Source organism: Schistocerca serialis, chromosome 4 (genome assembly GCF_023864345.2).
Source record: "Schistocerca serialis cubense isolate TAMUIC-IGC-003099 chromosome 4, iqSchSeri2.2, whole genome shotgun sequence".
In the NCBI taxonomy this organism is placed as follows: Eukaryota; Metazoa; Arthropoda; class Insecta; order Orthoptera; family Acrididae; genus Schistocerca; species Schistocerca serialis.
The window spans coordinates 361,701,584-361,720,625 of NC_064641.1; the positions used below are offsets into that span (position 1 = coordinate 361,701,584).

A 19,042-nucleotide genomic window follows, 5' to 3' on the forward strand; every position below is an offset into this window, starting at 1 on the left:
GACATCAGCCAAAATCTTGCTGCATTAGTAACTTCCCCATCATCCACCAAGTGCTTACCGTGGAGTGCCTCCTTCATTGGGCCAAATAGAGGGAAGTCAGAAGGTGTAAGATGAGGGAGGACAGTCAGTTGAAGTTTTGTGAGCTCCTCTCATGTGGGCAGACTTGAATGAGGCCTTGCATCATCATAGTGAAGGAGAACTTCATTTGCATTTTTGTGGTGACAAGCACACTGACATCATTTTTTCAATTTCCTGAGGGTGGCACAATACAATACACTTCAGAGTTGATTACTGCATCTTGAGGGAGGACATCAAACAGAATAAATCCTTCAGAGTCCCAGAAGACCACCACAGTCTCTTACTGACTGAGGATGCGACTTTGAACTTTTTCTTTGGAGAAGAGGTCGTTTGGCGCCATTCCATGGATTGTTGTTTCGTTTTCAGTTCGAACTGATGAACCCATGTTTCATCACGTGTGAAGATGTTTGACAAAAAATTTTAACATTCAGCCTCATAACATATAAACAGTTCCACACACAAAGTGTTTCATTGTTCTTTGTGGTCTCCTGTTAGGTAGCAAAGAAGCCAGTGGGCACACATGTTTGAGTACTCCAACTGGTGGACGATTGTATCAGCACAACCAGCAGAGACATCCAGTTGAGCAGCGAGGTTTTAGATTGTGATCCGTAAGTGACTTCAGATGAGTGTGTCCGCATGTCCCAATGTTCCAGGAGTCATAGCTGTTTGCGGTTGGCCAGCACAAAGGTGATTGGGTAGGTTTGCATGCACTTGTTGCGATAATGAGAGATGCCTCGCCAAGTGATTTACCATGCTTTTGTTCATTGGCAGGTCTCTGTAGACATTCTGCAAGTGCCTATGAATAGCTGTGATGCTCTGGAGTTCCACCAAAAGAAACTCATTGACAACTCTCTGCTTGGAACACCCCTCTATTACAGAAGCCATTTTGAAGCCTACTTATAGCACCACTACTTGTTGAAACTTCGTGAAACTATAGGGACTGAAGTAGGAATATTCCATGAAGGCCCACAGCAAATACCACATTTTTTTCAACAGAAGTTGTCTGAGAAAAAAAGTGTTGCAGTACTTATTGAATGTCTCTCATTGTTTGACTATGCACTGCATGGAACAAACAGTTTAAAGCACTTTAATTGAATAAATACTTATAATGTGGAGCTGTGTAAGGAGTAGTCCATAAACTAACTAAAAAATGTATATCTTTCAGCTGAATATAATTAACATATTTAATACATCATTACTTATTATGTGGTGTAACTCGTATGTCAAATGTTCACAGTACATTGACAAATAAATGTGTTATTTTTCAAAGCTAAACTTGGAGCCTTCTGTCTCATGTAACATTGTGTAGCTTTTAATGGCATGTTTATCCTGTGGGTAATGTGTTTCCTGATGAATGAAGCATTAAAAAAGTTACTTAATATGCAAAATTAGGCTGTATATTTTAAAGCACTTGTTATCTCCTTGATAAAATGATTCCTTGAAAATCATAATGGTGATGGGAACCATAGTGCTAGTTTACACTGATAATGGTCTGTGCCATGAAAACAAATTAGTAAAACTTATGGCTCTCAAGAGTCAAGCAAAGGCAGTATGTTACTATTAACTGGGGGAGAAGAAATTGTAATACTGTTTTTGGATAATGAAAGACATAAGAGTAACAACTTGCTGGATTGTTGAGTCACTTATTTGTTGATATTTACCAGTAAATTTTCTTTGGTGTTGAAAGACTATGGTTGTTTATAGCGCATAATGATGTGAAGGAGTGAAATGGAAAAGAGAGGTAGTGCAAAGACTGCAAGAAAGAGACTGCAGGGTGTGAGTTCAAGATGAGTGAAGTGGGAGGGTCATGAGACCAGAGATGGAGGTGGATGTAGGACAGGCTGGTAAACATTGAGGCAGGAGGACTATGGGATCAACAGATGTGCTGCAAGGACAGTTCTCATCTATACAATTCAGAGAAGCTGGCATTGTCAAGAACGGTCAAGATGGTAGAGGCTGTGAAGCAGCCATTGCAGATGAGTGTATTGCGCTCAGCAATATGTTCTGCCATTGGGTGATCGACTCTAGAGATGGGCAAACTGAAACACGTAACTGTTTCGATACAAATGAAACAGTACAATGTAATGTTTCGATACGCTGTTTCGAAACAGTGAAACAGTTTGTGTTTTGTAATCTAATAAACCTACACATTTTATCATCTTGAATGTCTACAATATAAGTATATCCATATAAACACAAATGAGGTGCGAGAGCGCTAATCATATCGCAGAAAGTATGAAACTATCACTTAGGCGTCTTGGCAGTTTCGTATTTCCTGCAGCAAATGCGCTGCTTTCGTGTCGTGTGACGTTCATACTTTTCAATTGGCTGAGGACAGCCATAGCTGAAGATAGAAGAACCACCACGAACGGAAATGGGGAGCAAACTGCAGAAACAACGGATATGCTACTGGGATTCCCATATTCCATTAGTATGGGTAATATACACATCCTGCTAATTTCCATGCACACAAGGGGAATCATTGCGGATAATAGGCACAGTGACTATAGACTCACAAATAATGCCAAATAATTCGAATAAATAACAAAATATAACAGAAAAAAATTTTGTCTTTCAAGGTGTTTCGAACCGTTACTATAAATTCACCATGCTTCCCAGCCCTTCCCATTCACCATTACACTATCAGTGATAATGTCAAACAGATTGCTTGCAATTATACCTACATCAAATTTATGTATATGTCAAATAACTGTCACTCTACGCCTTTTTTTATTCAAAATGTTGTAGGCTTACTTGTGTTTCTTATGACTACTGTACATGAACAGAGAAGCATATATTATAAAAAAAGTGTAATTTAACTGAATGATTTTCACATATTTATTATTTTGAATGTGAATAGTGTGTGTTATTTTATTGTTTGGTTAGTGTTTGTAAAGCAGATGTTACGATGTTACGCCATTTCGGAATAGGACAATCAGCTAGAAACGAAGCTTTATTTTCGGATATCTTAAGCTTCATGCTATTGCTTGTCAAAAAGATTTCGACACTCTTGAAAGTGTTTCACGATGTGGTATGTTGTGTTTCAGTACCTGTGCCAAGCCCGAATCTCGTGCGACACAGAGTGGAATGAAACGTCACTGTTTCGATACAATTAGTCCGTTCCAAGCACAGGTGGACTGAAACAGCCTTATTTTGAAACAACGATACAGTTTCTGTGTCTGGCTTGCTCGAGATTGAATCTGGTCCGGTTATCCGAGACAGGGGCGGAATGAAACACCACTGTTTTCAAACAGTGAACCACAGCCGTTCTGAAACACTGAAACAGTTCCACGTATCGATACACTGTATCAAAACATAGAAACAGTGGCCAAGTCTAATCAACTCTTCTTTTGGCCACAGTTTGGATTTGACCATTCATTTGGGTAGACAGCTCGTTGGTGTTCATACCCCCATGCAATACTGCTCAGAAGTTGACAATAGAGCTGATATATGGCATGGCTGCTTTCACAGGCAGCTCTGTCTCTGGTACAGGGTAGGATAAGTCTGTGACAGGGCTGGGTATTAGGATTTGCTGGTGGTTGCATTGGACAGGTGTTGCACTTGTGTGTTCCAAAGAGGTATGACCTCTGGATAATGGTTAAGACCAGATATGGCATAAGGATGGACTAGGAAATTTCATGTATTGTGTGGGTGATGGAATACCACTGTGGTAGTTGAGGGATGATTATGAGTAGGATGGTCGCCATTTCCATACAGGCAAGTTGTCGAAGCCCAGCAGAGGATATGGTTACAGTGCTCCAATTCAGGATGATGGTGATGCTCTTTTACAGGTATTCCTGAGAGTGTATGACACAGGAATCTGTTTATGCACTAGCTTTTGGGGTACAGTGTGTTCTGTGGACACCTTGGTAAAGCCTTCAGCATAATAGTTGAGGGATTGCTTGTCACTGTAGATGTGCCATCCACAAGTGGCCACACTATGTTAGATGTTTTAGTGCGGAAGGTAAGGCAGTCATCAAAATGCGTGTACAGTTGATGGTTAGTGGGCTTGATGTGAACTGGGGTTTTATGGTGCCATTGAAGAAGTGAAGGCCCAAGTCCAGGAAGGTGACACAGTGGGCTGAGGAGAAACAGGTGAGGCTGACGAGAGAGAAGGTGTTGAGACTGTAGTGCAAGGGATCTAAATCATGAAGGTGTCATTAATGAGCCTGAGTCAACGAAGTGATTTGGGATTTTGAGCAGCTAGGAACATTTGCTCTAGATGGTCCATAAACAGGTTGGCAGAATAGGGTTATATGTGGTTTCCCAGGACATGTAGCCATGCAGGTGTTTGTGCTTATAAGTTTGTGAGTGTATGTGTATTTTGTAGCTCTGAAGGAGGATTTATCTGAAAGCTAGCAATCTTTTAGTCTTGTTTGTACCCTTGTTGACATCTTGAACCTTCAGCCGTTCGGGATTTGCTACCTCTTACTCCTTCTGTTATTTACGTTTTACCAAAGACTAATATTTCTTTTGTATGTTTTGTATAATGATTGTACTCTTGGTGTAAAAATTCAACAATAAGTTTGTCTGTAATTGGAGTCAGTATCCTACATGAGGTAAAACTGGAAATGATGTAGCAGTTGTCTGCTAGGTAAACATTCATGTTAATACCAGAGGGTTATCTGAAATATTACTTTTTCACCTACATAAAATTTCATTCAGAAAGTTGACTGTTACAAAATAGGTTACTCCATCTTTTAGTGGCTGTTGCTATATGTCTGCCTGTCAAATTTCTGGTGTGGCTGGATTGTACTTTGCCTTACTGTAACTGTGTGGCTAAAATGTATACGTTGTGTTGTGTTTCTGGCTTACATTGTGTTTATAATACGTGGTGCATGTGTGTAGGAGGCTGAATGGTCTAGCAACGGGGGTTGTCACAGTCGTGAAGGGCTGTCTGCTGCGACCTCTGCAGGAACGCTGGTCACACACAGCATCTGCAGAGTTCTGTGCTAATCCATTTGACATCCGTAATTTTGAGCCCAGGTACCACTCTTCGTGCTTGGGCACTTGTTTTTCGTAGATAGTGTGATGACATTTGTTACTGCTAACTGCTTGCAATTACATAGAAAGCTTTAGACTCTTATTTTGCATGGAAAAAAAGAAAATCAAGCTCTAAGATTTATGTAAGTGCTGTAGTCTGTAGTTGGCGTGCAGCTGCGTTAGCTGTTTTGATTCTGAAAATTTTAGGATGTCAGCAATAAGCAAATATGAGGATCGGCATTCATTCACTTGCAGTTGATTGATGCGTGGCCTGTGAGGGACATCTAATAGTGCAGAGAATTTCACTAGTGTTTGAGCTACTGACCTTTCTCCAGTTTAAGTGAACTCTCCCACACAAACATCCACAGACATACCAAACTCAACCAACCATTTATATCTGCTGTTACACCTGTATGTTGCAAGCCACGCCAAGTGTTTGATAAAGGATACTTGTAGTATCATTATCTTTTGTCCACTTCCCTCTTCCATTTGTGAATGACAAGAGAGAAGAATGGTTCAATAAAATCTTCTCAGTGTTCAGCGACTGATTTTAAGTCCTGATGATAGTGGTGACAGTTATCGAAAGCTCAAGTGTTAGCTTTTGATAGCTCAATTGTTTTATTTGAAATGACATGGCTTGTAAACCAAGAAGATTTTATTGAACCATGCCACTACGAAAGACTCTGAGGACAGGAAGAATGGTTGTTGGTAAATCTGAGTTTTAACTCAATTTCTTACATGTACTTGTTGGGGTCATTTTGCAAGATGTATGTCAGAGGAAGTAATATGCTGCCCAACTGTTCTTGAAATGTTCTGTCTTGGACTTTAAATTCTCTCACACAACCCCTATATTGTAGTTTTTGACACCAGAGTTTGTTGACTATCTCTGTAAGGCTTTCGCACTGTCTAAAATATGCTGCTCATCTTTCTCTCTTCTATATACAACCTGCTAAGAGTTCCAGACTGATTAGCAATATTCAAGAATCAGTTGACCAAATGTCTTAGAAGACTCTTATTTCATAGATAAATTACATTTCCTTAAGAGTTTCTCAGCTGTGGATCTGCTTTTCCTACTTTTTGTTTTACATGGTCACTCCTTGTTTAGGTCACTCTCGATTGTTACTCTGAGGTAATTTACAGCAGCTACAGTTTTCAGTGATTTCTCGTCAGTAATGTAATCATATGGTTGATGATCTTTTTTTTTTTTTCATCCGTTTATGCACAATATTTACATTTATTTACATTCAGGGTCGACTGACAGTCCTTGTACCAGTTATTGATCCTCTGCAGGTCGTCTTGCAATTTACCACAATCTTTGAGATGGCCTCATGGAACTTCTGAGATTATCCACTAGATCATTATACACAGTCCAGTCACATTAATGTGGCACCTGCCTGTATTCAACATCACTGTGCTATAACTACTCACAGACAGCAGGTGGCAGCACTACCAATGGAGGAGGGATGCAGGAAACAGTGCAGTTGTTGTTGTAATGTGGAAACAGAAAAATTTATCCGACATCGATAAGAGCAAGATTATTGGCTTTCAGGCCAAGTTAGGAAGCATTTCCAAAATGGCTAAGTTTGTAAACTGTTTACATGCTGCAATGGTTATTGTGGACAGCAACATGGCACTATCCAATCCCAGCACTGGGGTAACTGTGGTGCGCCAACAGGCATAGATGATGGGTGAACAATGGCTGTGGAGTTGTGTACAAACAAATAGACATGCAAATGTTGAGCAACTGATTGCCCAGGGACTACCAACAGAGTTTCCTCTATGACCATTCAGCAGACGTTGCTGTGTGTGGGCCTCCACAGCAAGTGCCTGGTTCATGCACCCACACTGACTGCTGTCCATCGGCAATGAAGGCTGGAATCTGCATGCCAATACCAGAATTTGATGTCCAGCGGGCTGAGTGGTGATGTGTGGCCTTTTCAGATGAATCACATCTTCTGCTCCATCTGACAGATGACTGTTGGTATATACAGTTGTCAGAAGAGGCCAGGCTGGAGGAGGGAGCATTATGGCCCGGGGAATGATTTTGTGGCTCATTCTGGAAGGCAAAGTAGATCAACACAAGTATGCTCCTATCCTCGGAAATCACATCCATCGTGAAATGCAATTTGTTTTTTATTTGGCACGATGGCACCTGCCAGCAGGTTTGTGGAGTGTGTCGGGCAGCTTGCAGAGTACATGCATGGTTTAAAGAGCACAAGGATGAGTTTACCGCACTCCCCAGATTTACATCAAATAAGACTCTGTGCAGCCACCTCAGTCGGGCTGTTCACACATGGGTCATCAACTGAGCAACCTAGTGCAGCCTGCCACAGCACTGGAGTCAGCATGGCTCAAAATTCCTAATGGTACTTTCCAGAACCTCCTTTACTCTCTTCCTGCATGTCAGCAGGGCAAAAAAATGGTTATTTAGGCTTTTGACAGGTGGTCACATTAATCTGATTGGAATGCATATACAAGTTGATTCAAAAAAACATAGGAACTGGGGGTTGCAAAGGCCTTCCGCACTATGAGGCAAGTAAATGGTGTTGCAATTATTTAATCACATGCTTCAAACGGACGCCTACTGCAGGAGATGCTCAAAGTTTGTCTAGATGCATTGATACATGCCTGACATTGACGCTGCATTGATCGGTGCACCCTCTGAAAGATAGCTGGTCTATCTCAAAGACATTCTGCTGCCACAACAATCCTGCCCACTAGGTCCATTGGTATTGTAACAAGTGTTCAATACATAGGGCACTTCAGACTCCCCCAAAGCAAAAAAACAATTGGGGACAGATCGGGTGATTCTGGTGGCCATGTGACTGACATACCGTGACAAATCCAGTGTCCGGGAAAGGTTGCCTGCAGATGTGCCCTCACTTGTCTGCTGAAAATCCGGGGCTCTGTCGTACTGAAATCAAATGCGGGTACAAATAAGTATGGTACATCATTCAGCATGTCCAGAAGAACTTCTCGGAGGACTATGAGACACTTGCAACTATCAAGTCAATGCAGGAGAAAGTACGGTCCAGTCAAATGGTCTCCAAAGGTGCCAGCCCACACGTTAGGGATAAATTTTGCATTGTGAGGCATGCCTGCATGTAGCATGAGGGTTCATTCCTGCCCGTGTATACAGGTTTTGAACGGTCATCACACCCTCGAGTGGGAACGCAGCCTCATCAGTGAAGAGGACACATACTGTGACACTTCGGCCTGCACCCTTTCGGGAACACTTTCTTCCACTACAACTGTCCAGGTTGTTCATTGGCAACCAGCATCTGGCTTGTGCGCATGGAATGAGCCGACCTCACATAATCGGCAATGCAGCACCTTTGTGTCAGGGTATTTTGCTTGATACAGTCATACGGCTTCTCATAGATACCAGTTGGTCACACCATAAATCAAATGCAGCTTAGCCATTTTGTGGTACATGTAGCTAATCATGTTACTCCCAACAATTCCACGGCGTGAGTGGCGACAGTCTCCTTGTGCTCCACCTTTGTTGGTATAGCAATACCTTCTCATGACTGTAGCACATTTTCATGGCATTTGTGGCCACCAGTTCCTATTTGATTACTGATCCTTGGTGTAGGTCCGATGTGCCCTGACAGTTCGCAAACTTTTTTTTCAATCACCCTGTATATGCTAAACAGTAATGGTCCTATCATACTTCCTTGAGTAAAGTAAAGGTAAGGTATAGATCTGTGTTCTGGCCCTAGATTGGCCGATCAAACCCGATTGACTGCCATGTAATCCTCTGCTGGTAGCATCATTGGATGCAGTATGGAGGGACATGTAGTCAGCACACTGCTTTCCCAGTCATATTCGGGTTCCTTGACCTTCGAACCTCTACTGATCAGTCGAGTAGCTCCTCGGATGGTCTTGGGAGACTGACTGGATCCCGTACCAGTCCTTCCACCAGCAAAAAATCCCTGGCAGTACAGGGAATTGAACCCGGTCCACCTGCTTGGCAGTCAGCTCCTCTGACCCCTCAGCTACAGAGGCGGACATACAAAACTGTATTTCAGGTTCATGAAAGCTTCTCATGTTGCTCTCATTATGCTCTTTTTCACTTCATTCATGTTTTGTTTGTCACCTAGGCTTTGAGTTTGCTTAAATCTGTGATGGTGCTCTCTTTGTTTTCGTAATAACTCCCTATTGCAGCCATTGGACCACTGCAGTGACACTTATTTATTAGATGTCTGTAATAGTCTGCAAACCATATATTTTCAGTTGCTGTTGCTGATGATAGTTTTATAGATTCTGTTAGCCATGACAACTGTAACACTAGAAATGAGAGCAAATAATGAAATTTTATTTATTGTGAATAAACTGTATGCTAGAAAGAATATATTATTACATTTGTAGGTAAAACATTTTTTCCTAAAAAAGAAAAAGAAAGAAAATAGCCAGAGGTATGGCCCTAGCATGCACAGCTCAAAATGAAAATATCAAAGAAATGACTACAAACCATTAGAAAACTTTTGTTTAATGTTATGCTGTGAAATCTTTAAAAAATGAAAAGGAAGTATGAGGGTTGCCCAGAAAGTAAAGCTCTGCATATTTTTTCTCAGCCAAAACCAATGCTACAAATGTGAAATGTTACATATGTATTATTTGAAGTCTCTTGAATGAGCACACCAAGTTTCCGTCACTTCAGACAGGTAGCGCAGCTACAGGACAGTTTCAAAATGGTGTTTATAGGTGATGGACGTTACAAGCGACATGCTATCATTGAATTTCTCACTGCAGAGAGAGAGAAACTGTGGGGGCATTCACAAATGCTTGTGCTAAGTCTATGGCGCATCTGCTGTTGACGAAGTACAGTTAGTTGTTGGTCATGGAGGGTGAGGTCATCAGAAGTGCGGTTCGGCGGAGCTCCACGATTTGCAGTGGTCAGGGGGACTATCCACGACTGTCACACCTGACATGTTGCAGCAAGCTGCTGATGTAATTTGTGAGGACAGATGCATTACGACTTGGCAGTTGGCGCTGCATCTGTTAATCAGCAAAGGAGTGTGGATGCAGTTATCTGTACTCTTGGATATTAAAATGTTAGTGCAAGATGAGTCCCCTGGTGTTTAACAGTGGATCACAAATTGCACAGAAAAAACATTTATCTTGATTTGTTGCAACATTTTGAAGCAGAGGAGGAGGCCTTCTTGTCTCAGATTGTGACAAGTGATGAAACTTGGGTTCACCATTTTTGAGCCCGAAACAAAATGATAGTCGATGGGATTGTGCCATTCTCAATCCCCACAGGAGAAAAATTCAAAACAACTGCTTCTGTCGATAAGGTCATGATCTCTGTGTTCTGGGACTGTGAAGGTGTGATTCTCATTGATGTGATGCCAAGAGGCGGTACCAGTAATTCAGAAGCATATGTCAACAAAACTAAAGACACGCTTCCAGCGACTTTGGCGAGATTTTTTGCTGCAACATGATAGCTCTCTGCAAGTCTGAGAACTACTGAACACATTGCAAAACAGGGTTGGACAGTATTATCCCATCCACCCTGCAGCCCTGACCTAACCCCCTTGGACCTCCACTTCTTTGGGCCATTAAAGGATGCCATTCATGGAAGACATTTTGAGGACAATGAGGAGATGATTCACAGAGTGAAGCAATGGCTCCACCACCAGGACAAGGGTTGGTACCAACAGGGCATACACACCCTTGGTTGCACTGGAGGAAGGCCATAGTACAGAATGGAGATTACATGGAAAAATAGGGTGTGTAGATAAAACATCATTCTTTCGTGTGTGTAATTTTCATTATGTTCAATAAAGAATTTTTGAAGGAAAAAAAATGTGGTGCATTACTTTCTGGGCAACCTTCATACTTTAGCAGAGGCAAAAGTGAAAAGAGCAAACATTACCTTCACTACACATACAGTGGCAGGCATGGCAGTGCAGCTGTGGTGTGTACCGTGTTGTGGCATGTAGAATGTCTGTCTGTATGAATCGTTTTATTGTGTTAATGCATTGTAAAGACATGCACACATTGTGCAATGTATCGTACGAGTGTGATGAAGCTTGTTTGTGTACAATAAATCTTTGGATGTAAGCCTAGTTTAATACTGTTTGCGCAGTATTTTAATGGAACTATCAAAATATACACTGAAAACAATTTGCAAGGATCTTGATGTATTAAAATGCATGTTGTTAGCTTACCTCTGAAACTTCCTTTAAATTGAAGCAGCATGCACATATGTAATAGCAGTTCTCTCTGGTGGTAAGGTTCTATTAATTGTTCATCTGTTTTATCAGAAAATACATCTCACCTACACGCTCAAACTACAACCACACGGTATTTAAACTGCCTTTGGTTGGTAGAGCTATAAGTTCCAGCTAGTAAGCTCTCAGGGCTATCTTTTTATTAAATACCAAATATAGTTCCTTAGTAAAATATCCAGCTATCGTGGATTACGTTCCAGCACGAACAACTGTATGTACCATCTCATGATATTTGAAACTTCTCTCGATAAATATTTGCTTTCTTGAGGTATTGATAAAACATCGTCTTTGCCACAGATTCTATGAGGACATACAAGATCGGTGATTTACATAAAATTCCTTGAAATTAAGAAAATTACCTGTCCACTCCGAAGGAGTATTATTAGTATTTTTTCTTAACAAGTCTGAGTTGAATATTATTAATCAGTTCAGAAATATAGTGAAATAACATTATCGGTCTTAAGATGGGCAACAACAATATGAATAACATCTGCGCTTCTTGCACTTTATTCAAAGTATTCACAGACACTTCTTAAAGCATAGGCTGGTGGGGTTACCAAATATTTCAATAAGAGAGTACAAAATTAGATAAATTTCATCTATTGTTTGAAGTTACCAAATTACACTTACAGCAATCACGTCTGTCCTCCAGCACGCTCAAGATACATCATCAGCAATCAAAGAAGAAGAAGTGAGAACAAAACAAATCATCAGAGCATTTGTTATTACAATGACAATGATCATATATATTAGTTTCCCATATGACTGTTCTTTGTAGATCATGACATATTTAATTAATGTTTTTCATAAAATTTTTGTGAAGAAAGTTTGTCATTATCAGTTCTTGATGCTTTATAATTCATAACAAAATTTTTCATGATAAATAAAGTTCACTTTGATGAAAGTTTATGGGACAAGTGTCTGCTACAGGAGGCAAGCAGTACACAGCGATAGACCAGCCTTACAAAATTGCAGATATGCAGCTTTATTTGAATACAGTGCACTGAAAGACAGTGATACATATCGCCTGAGGATGACACAGTGGTCAGTCACCACCATTAGGCTTTCCAGGGCCTGTTCGGATGGAGTTTAGAGTTTAGTTTTTTAATAGTGAAACTGACCAGCAGAGTTGAAGACGTCTGGCATGTAAACAGGTAAGCATTAGTCAAGGGATGTCATGAAATGTTGTGGCGTAAACTAACACAAGTGTGCATGAGTAATTTGGCATAAAAATTATGATTAAAAGGATATCATAGGAATTAAAAATAGGGCTACTGGACAAAGCATTCTAAAGATTGCTGTTGGTCATCTATGGAAATGTTGTTCTAATATTTATATGGCATATCCCATTATGTTTGTTTATTATTTTAATATATTTGATCATTATAATTGGGAGAGACAGTCCTGACAAAACTCTTATCATTTGGTGAGCAAGATGTATGAGACCGGCGAAATGCCGTCACACTTCAAGGAGAATATGATAATTCCAATCCCAAAGAAAGCAGGTGTTGACAGATGTGAAAATTACAGAACTATCAGTTTAATAAGTCACGGCTGCAAAATACTTACGCGAATTCTTTACAGATGAATGTAAAAACTGGTAGAAGCAGACCTAGGGGAAAATCAGTTTGGATTCCGTAGAAATATTAGAACACGTGAGACAATACTGACCCTACGACTTATCTTAGAAGGTAGATTAAGGAAAGGCAAACCTACGTTTCTAGCATTTGTCGACTTAGAGAAAGCTTTTGACAATTTTGAGTGGAATACTCTCTTTCAAATTCTGAAGGTGGCAGGGGTAAAACACAGGGAGCGAAAGGCTATTTACAATTTGTACAGAAACCAGATGGCAGTTATAAGAGTCGAGGGACGTGAAAGGGAAGCAGTGGTTGGGAAGGGAGTGAGACAGGGTTGTAGCCTCTCCCCGACGTTATTCAATCCGTATACTGAGCAAGCAGTAAAGGAAACAAAAGAAAAATTCACAGTAGGTATTAAAATCCATGGAGAAGAAATAAAAACATTGAGGTTTGCCGATGACATTGTAATTCCGTCAGAGACAGCAAAGGACTTTGAAGAGCAGTTGAATGGAATGGATAGTGTCTTGAAAGGAGGATATAAGATGAGCATCAACAAAAGCAAAATGAGGATAATGGAATGTAGTTGAATTAAGTCGGGTGATGCTGAGGGAATTAGATTAGGAAATGAGACACTTAAAGTAGTAAAGGAATTTTGCTGTTTGGGGAGCAAAATAACTGATGATGGTCGAAGTAGAGAAGATATAAAATGTAGACTGGCAATGGCAAGGAAAGCATTTCTGAGAAAGAGAAATTTGTTAACATCGAGTATAGATTTAAGTGTCAGGAAGTTTTTGCTGAAAGTATTTGTATGGAGTGTAGCCATGTATGGAAGTGAAACATGGACGATAAATAGTTTAGACAAGAAGAGAATAGAAGCTTTCGAAATGTGGTGCTACAGAAGAATGCTGAAGATTAGATGGATAAATCACATAAGTAATGAGGAAGTATTGAATAGGATTGGGGAGAAGAGAACTTTGTGGCACAACTTGACTAGAAGAAGGGATCGGTTGGTAGGACATGTTCTGAGGCATCAAGGGATCACCAATTTAGTATTGGAGGGCAGCGTGGAGGGTAAAAATTGTAGAGGGAGACCAAGAGATGAATACACTAAGCAGATTCAGATGGATGTAGGTTGCAGTAGGTACTAGGAGATGAAGAAGCTTGCACAGGATAGAGTAGCATGGAGAGCTACATCAAACCAGTCTCTGGACTGAAGACCACAACAACAACAATGTTTTGTTCAGTAGCCTAATTTTTAATATCTGTTATGTGATTTTAATTAAAAATTTTATTTGAAATTGCTCATGCACACCATCTGTGTGCAAATGAAACTTTACGTCTGTAAGGGTAGTCGTTTTACTGCATTGCTTTGCCTGCCGTTATGCACGTATCGAAGGGAATGTTTGCACTTTTCAATTTTGCCTCTGCTACAGTACTTGTTTCATTTTTTAAAGATCTTATTACTTCATATTTACTGTATAGGGACATGCACGGTGTTGCATGATCTTGATGTTTGCTTATTTCATAGCATAACATCAAATGGAAGTATTCTTTCTAGTGGTTTGTAGATGCTTCATTGACATTTTTATTTCAAGCTGTGTATGATAGGAACAAGCTGTTTATATTTTACTGTCTTCTTTGTTGTAGAAAATCTAATGATATCTTAAAAAGGTGAAATGCACCATTAAACAATAATTTTTGCAATTAAGACTGTTTTTCTTCAAAACATTTGTAGGTAATTTGAGGGTGTATAGGGTGTAACTCCGTAGATAGAGCTACCACCTCTGCCAGCAGCAGTGGCTTTAACCCAACTGGACATAGAATCAAACTGAGCTAATATACGATTTCATCATTCTATGCTGTGTCCACTGTGGTAGCGTTCTTCAGTCATAGTGCCAGGCGAATTTTGGCATGCCTGTCTCTCAGCAACCCATGATCTGATGTTTTTAATGGATGAGAAATCTGGAGAATGGCTTGCCAGGACAGCATAGGCAATTTAGGATCTTGTGTTTCTTGTGCAAAGATAACGTCATGAAAACCCCGAAGATAGGGCACAGCCACTGGCCTTAATATATCTGCTGCTTAAATTACCAGCTGAGTGAACTGAAGGTGATTATGGCATGTATCCAATGGCATCCCACACCATCACACCAGGTTCTGGACCTCTGTGGCAACAACAGATGCAGTCTGGTGGGATTTGTTCTCCTGGGAACCTAAACAAGTGGAGACATCCATCATGATGCTGTGAGCAGAACAATGATTTGTCTGAAAAGAGAACAGGATGCCACTCTTGTGCCCAGTGTTGTCATGGTTGTACCTCTGTCACTAAGCGCCCCTCTGCCGCAACAATAGTCACAATGCTGATAGTTCGTAGTGCTCTAGATGCCATCGCACTGCCCCTGTGGATACTTTTCAAGCTGCAAACAAGTGCATTTCGTGAGTCAAGGTATGTGACTTGGCTGTATGACCATGCATGGTCACAAAAGGGTGTTAAGATTCTGCGTGGTGTTGAGTATGGTGCTTCTAAAACCATTGAGTCCACTTCACATGACAGTGATGGGATCCCGATAAAAGCAAGCAGCAATATCGCAAATGGATAAATGACAGTGCAAGTATCCTGGCACTGTTGATAGATGTAGCTCCTCCTTACATAGGACATAACATGATCTTCTCACAAATAATCAACATTCAAATGCAATTTCTGAATGTCAGACTCATTGTGTAATCTTATATACAAAATGTAGATGATGTTACACATCCCTGCTGTGTCCAGTTGTACTGATATGCTAATCATTTACATATCCAAGCATGTTGTACACTCCTCAACATTTGTTGCATGCTCTTTTCAAGGTGTTACGATTATAATGGCCATCGGTTTGCATTACTGAATGTAGTAAACTTCTTTAATGAATGTAATAAACTTCAACATTGGATATGATAGTGAAATAGGCTTTAGTTTTTTTTTTTTTTTTTTTTTTTTTTTCCTTATGCCGTGCTTTGTGTGTATAGTCTTTATTACAAACTGAGCTTACTTATGTGAATGTGGATTACTGTTTTATTGTTTCTAGCAATTCCAAATAGTGATGGTAGTTTCGCTGCTTTTTCAAAATTTGATTCATTCAATTCATAGTGCATGCTCTGTAATTTATGTACTTTCACTGTTGAAAAAGAACTTTTAATTTATTAGTTTGAAGTAACAACAATTTGTAGTATAGGAATTTTCATTGAACTGTTGATAGAAACAGGGAGATTAAGTGTGGTTGTTGCTGTATTTACACTCCAAATTTCTCTGCTGGTTGAGAAATCAACAAATTTTTCTGATGTCTTCAGCACTTCCTCTCTTTCTTCCCTTGTCAGAAGAAAACCTTAACTATTGAAAAATAGGTTTTTGGCCTTCCTGTTTTGATTTGTGTCTCTTTATCCCTTCTAGAGCTGTCCTTGTTTTTGTTGTTGGTAAGTAGACGGTGTTTTTGTACCTCCTGTGACCTTTACATTAGTTTTGTATATTTATGTTCTTAAATAAGTGAATTGCATTCAGAAAATACAATAAGGAATGCACCAGTTCATAAATTTGATTATGCACAATAATGTTTTCACATTTTTCTTTGACTGTAAGGATGCAAAATTGACAACTGATTGAAATGCAGATGTACTTTTCAGACTGTTACTACTATTATTTCTGATATCTACATACCTCTGTTCTATACTTGTACTCTCTAGGCCTTCCTTAGTAATGCAGGAAGGTTAGCACACAAGTGGTGTGGTCAAGATTGGCTGACTGTAGGTTTGGATATTGTAACTGCCCATATTTGGGGGCTCATGAATACAATTAGTTTTCTCTTACTGCACAATGTGTGCTTGTTTTAGGGCATATTGTAGGACATTGTGGCACATCCAAAAATCCTCCTCAATATATTTCTTTCATGTGATCCCAGTTTGTTTCCTCCCTGCTTTGTAATTGTCCATGTTGCTGAGCCATAGGTAATCACTGGGCATATCAGCATTTTGTAAAGCCGGCACTTAGTCCCTTGTTATAGAAGCTTGGATTTAAAATGTTGCAACATTCCAAAGCAGCATCGATTAGAAGCACTTATGCCAGCCGTAATTTCAGCAAAGTTGGTGCCATTTGCTTCTATCTTGAGCCCAGATAGGTGGAACATTCCACTTGCTCATATGTCATTCCATCAAGGGTTATCATGCGCTGTAAGGGTGGGTTAGTGCCATTATACATAAACTTCGTCTTTCCTTCATAAATTCTCACACCTATCTTCTCTGCATTCAGTTTTAGAGCTGAAAATACATTTTGTAGATCTGTAAGTGTTCTGCTCATTAAATCCGAGTCATCTGCATATCCCAGAAATTGTACAGACTTATATCAGATAGTACCTCTTGTCTCACTACCCGATTCACGTACTCTTTTTCAAGTGCCAGGCTGAAATGTAGAGGCAGGAAAGCCCATCTCCTTGCCTTAGCCCAGTTCGGGTGGGAAACTGAGGTGGTAGCCTGGACTGCACTTGTATGGTACACTGAGGGTACTTTTGGGTGACATCTATTAAATGCACCAATTTTCCAGGCACTCAAAATTCCTGCATTGCCTCATAATGTTTGGCCCAATTTATTGTGTCACATGCATGTTTAAAGTCAGTGAAAAGATTATGCACACCAACATTGAATTCATTGGTCTTTTCTACTATTTGTTGGAAAGTAAATATCTAGTTTACAGTTGACTTTTTTGGTCTGATCGTGCATTGATAGCTTCCAATAATGTCTTCCGCTATAGGTGAAAGGCTGCTAAACAGGATATTTGATAGCACTGTATGTATAATATTTAAGAGTGTTATGGCTCTGTTGTTGCTGCATTCAAATAGATATCCTTTCTAATGCACCAGACACACTATCCCTACATTCCATTCTTCTGGTAACTCTTCCTTTTCCCAGATGAGGCACACAATCTTGTAGATCCTACGTTTTAGCTCAACTCCTCTGGCTTTCAATAGGTCATATGTTATTTTATCAGTCCCTGGTGCTTTATTGTTCTTCAGTCGGGCAATTACTTTGTTCACTTCTATGGCATCATCTTCTCTTGAGGGACTGGGATATCTTCAGTAGGGGACTCTGAAGCATCCAGCAGTCCACTGAAATACTCTACCTAATGCTCCAACACCTCTTGATCATTAGTTAGTAGTGTCCCATTTTTACTTTTACACAGGTTGGTGCACTGCTTGAAAGCTCTTCTTTCACTATTAATGTTCTGATAAAATTTTCTAACATCATTTGTTTTTCCAATTGTCTCCAGTTCTTCAATCTGCTTTCTTTCCCATTTTTTTTTTTTTTTTTTTTTTTTTTTTTTTTTTTTTTCCTCCAATGCAGTTTCTTCTCTTCTTTCCTTTTATGTTGATAATTTCTTACTGCTAGATGAGTATATGATTTCTCAAGCATTTTCCTCTACACCAGATTTTTCTCCTGACTTATACTCTTACATTCTTCATCAAACCAGGAATTCCTCTGTTGTTTTCCTTGTTTCCCTAGTACTTCTGCTGCTGGCTTAATGACTGCGCCCCTACAAGCATTCCATTTCTGATCCAGGTTTTCACTTACACTATGGGTTTATAATGCAAGATTCTCAGCAACCTTCTCAAAGTATGTTTTAGAGATGTCTTCATTTTTTAGCTTCAATACCATACACTTACTTTGAGGTGTTCCTTTGACTTTTCTTGTATTGGATATTCGAGCTCTTAGGTTTGCAATTACAATGTAGTGGTTTGAATCTACATTAACTTCTCTGATGTATGTACATCTAGTAAGTTTGAGGAATAGCTCCCATCAATAATTACATGATTAGTTTGGTTGAAGGTACACTGATCAGGGCTAAACCATGTTGTTTTATGAATTATTTTGTGTGGGAAACATAGTGGGATCTACAGCCATGTTATGTGACAGTGCGAACTGAATGACTCAGTAGCCACTGTCATTTGTATATTCATGGAGGCTGTGCTTTCATTTTGCTGGGAGATAATGGTCTTCTTTACAGATCTGTGCATTGAGGTCTCCAATAATTGTTTTAGTGTCATACGCAGGGCATCTGTCATAAATTCTCTTGAGGTTCTCAAAAAAGGTGTCTTTATCTTGGTCATCTTATACTTCTGTGTGTGTTTGTACATTGAT

The 19,042-nt window shown here is 39.8% G+C and overlaps 1 protein-coding gene across 2 annotated transcripts in view; it reads left to right on the forward strand.

The window, feature by feature from the left end:
- The window catches only part of LOC126474163 (tumor protein p63-regulated gene 1-like protein), a 110,028-nt gene that overhangs the window by 32,545 nt on the left and 58,441 nt on the right, over positions 1-19,042 (forward strand). The window contains exon 4 of one of the 2 annotated variants that reach the window (XM_050101620.1): positions 4,927-5,064. The exons of the other annotated variant lie outside the window; for it this stretch is intronic. Within the exon in view, the coding sequence (XP_049957577.1) occupies positions 4,927-5,064 (138 nt within the window). The remainder of the gene's footprint in view (positions 1-4,926; positions 5,065-19,042) is intronic. 2 annotated transcript variants of the gene reach the window in all.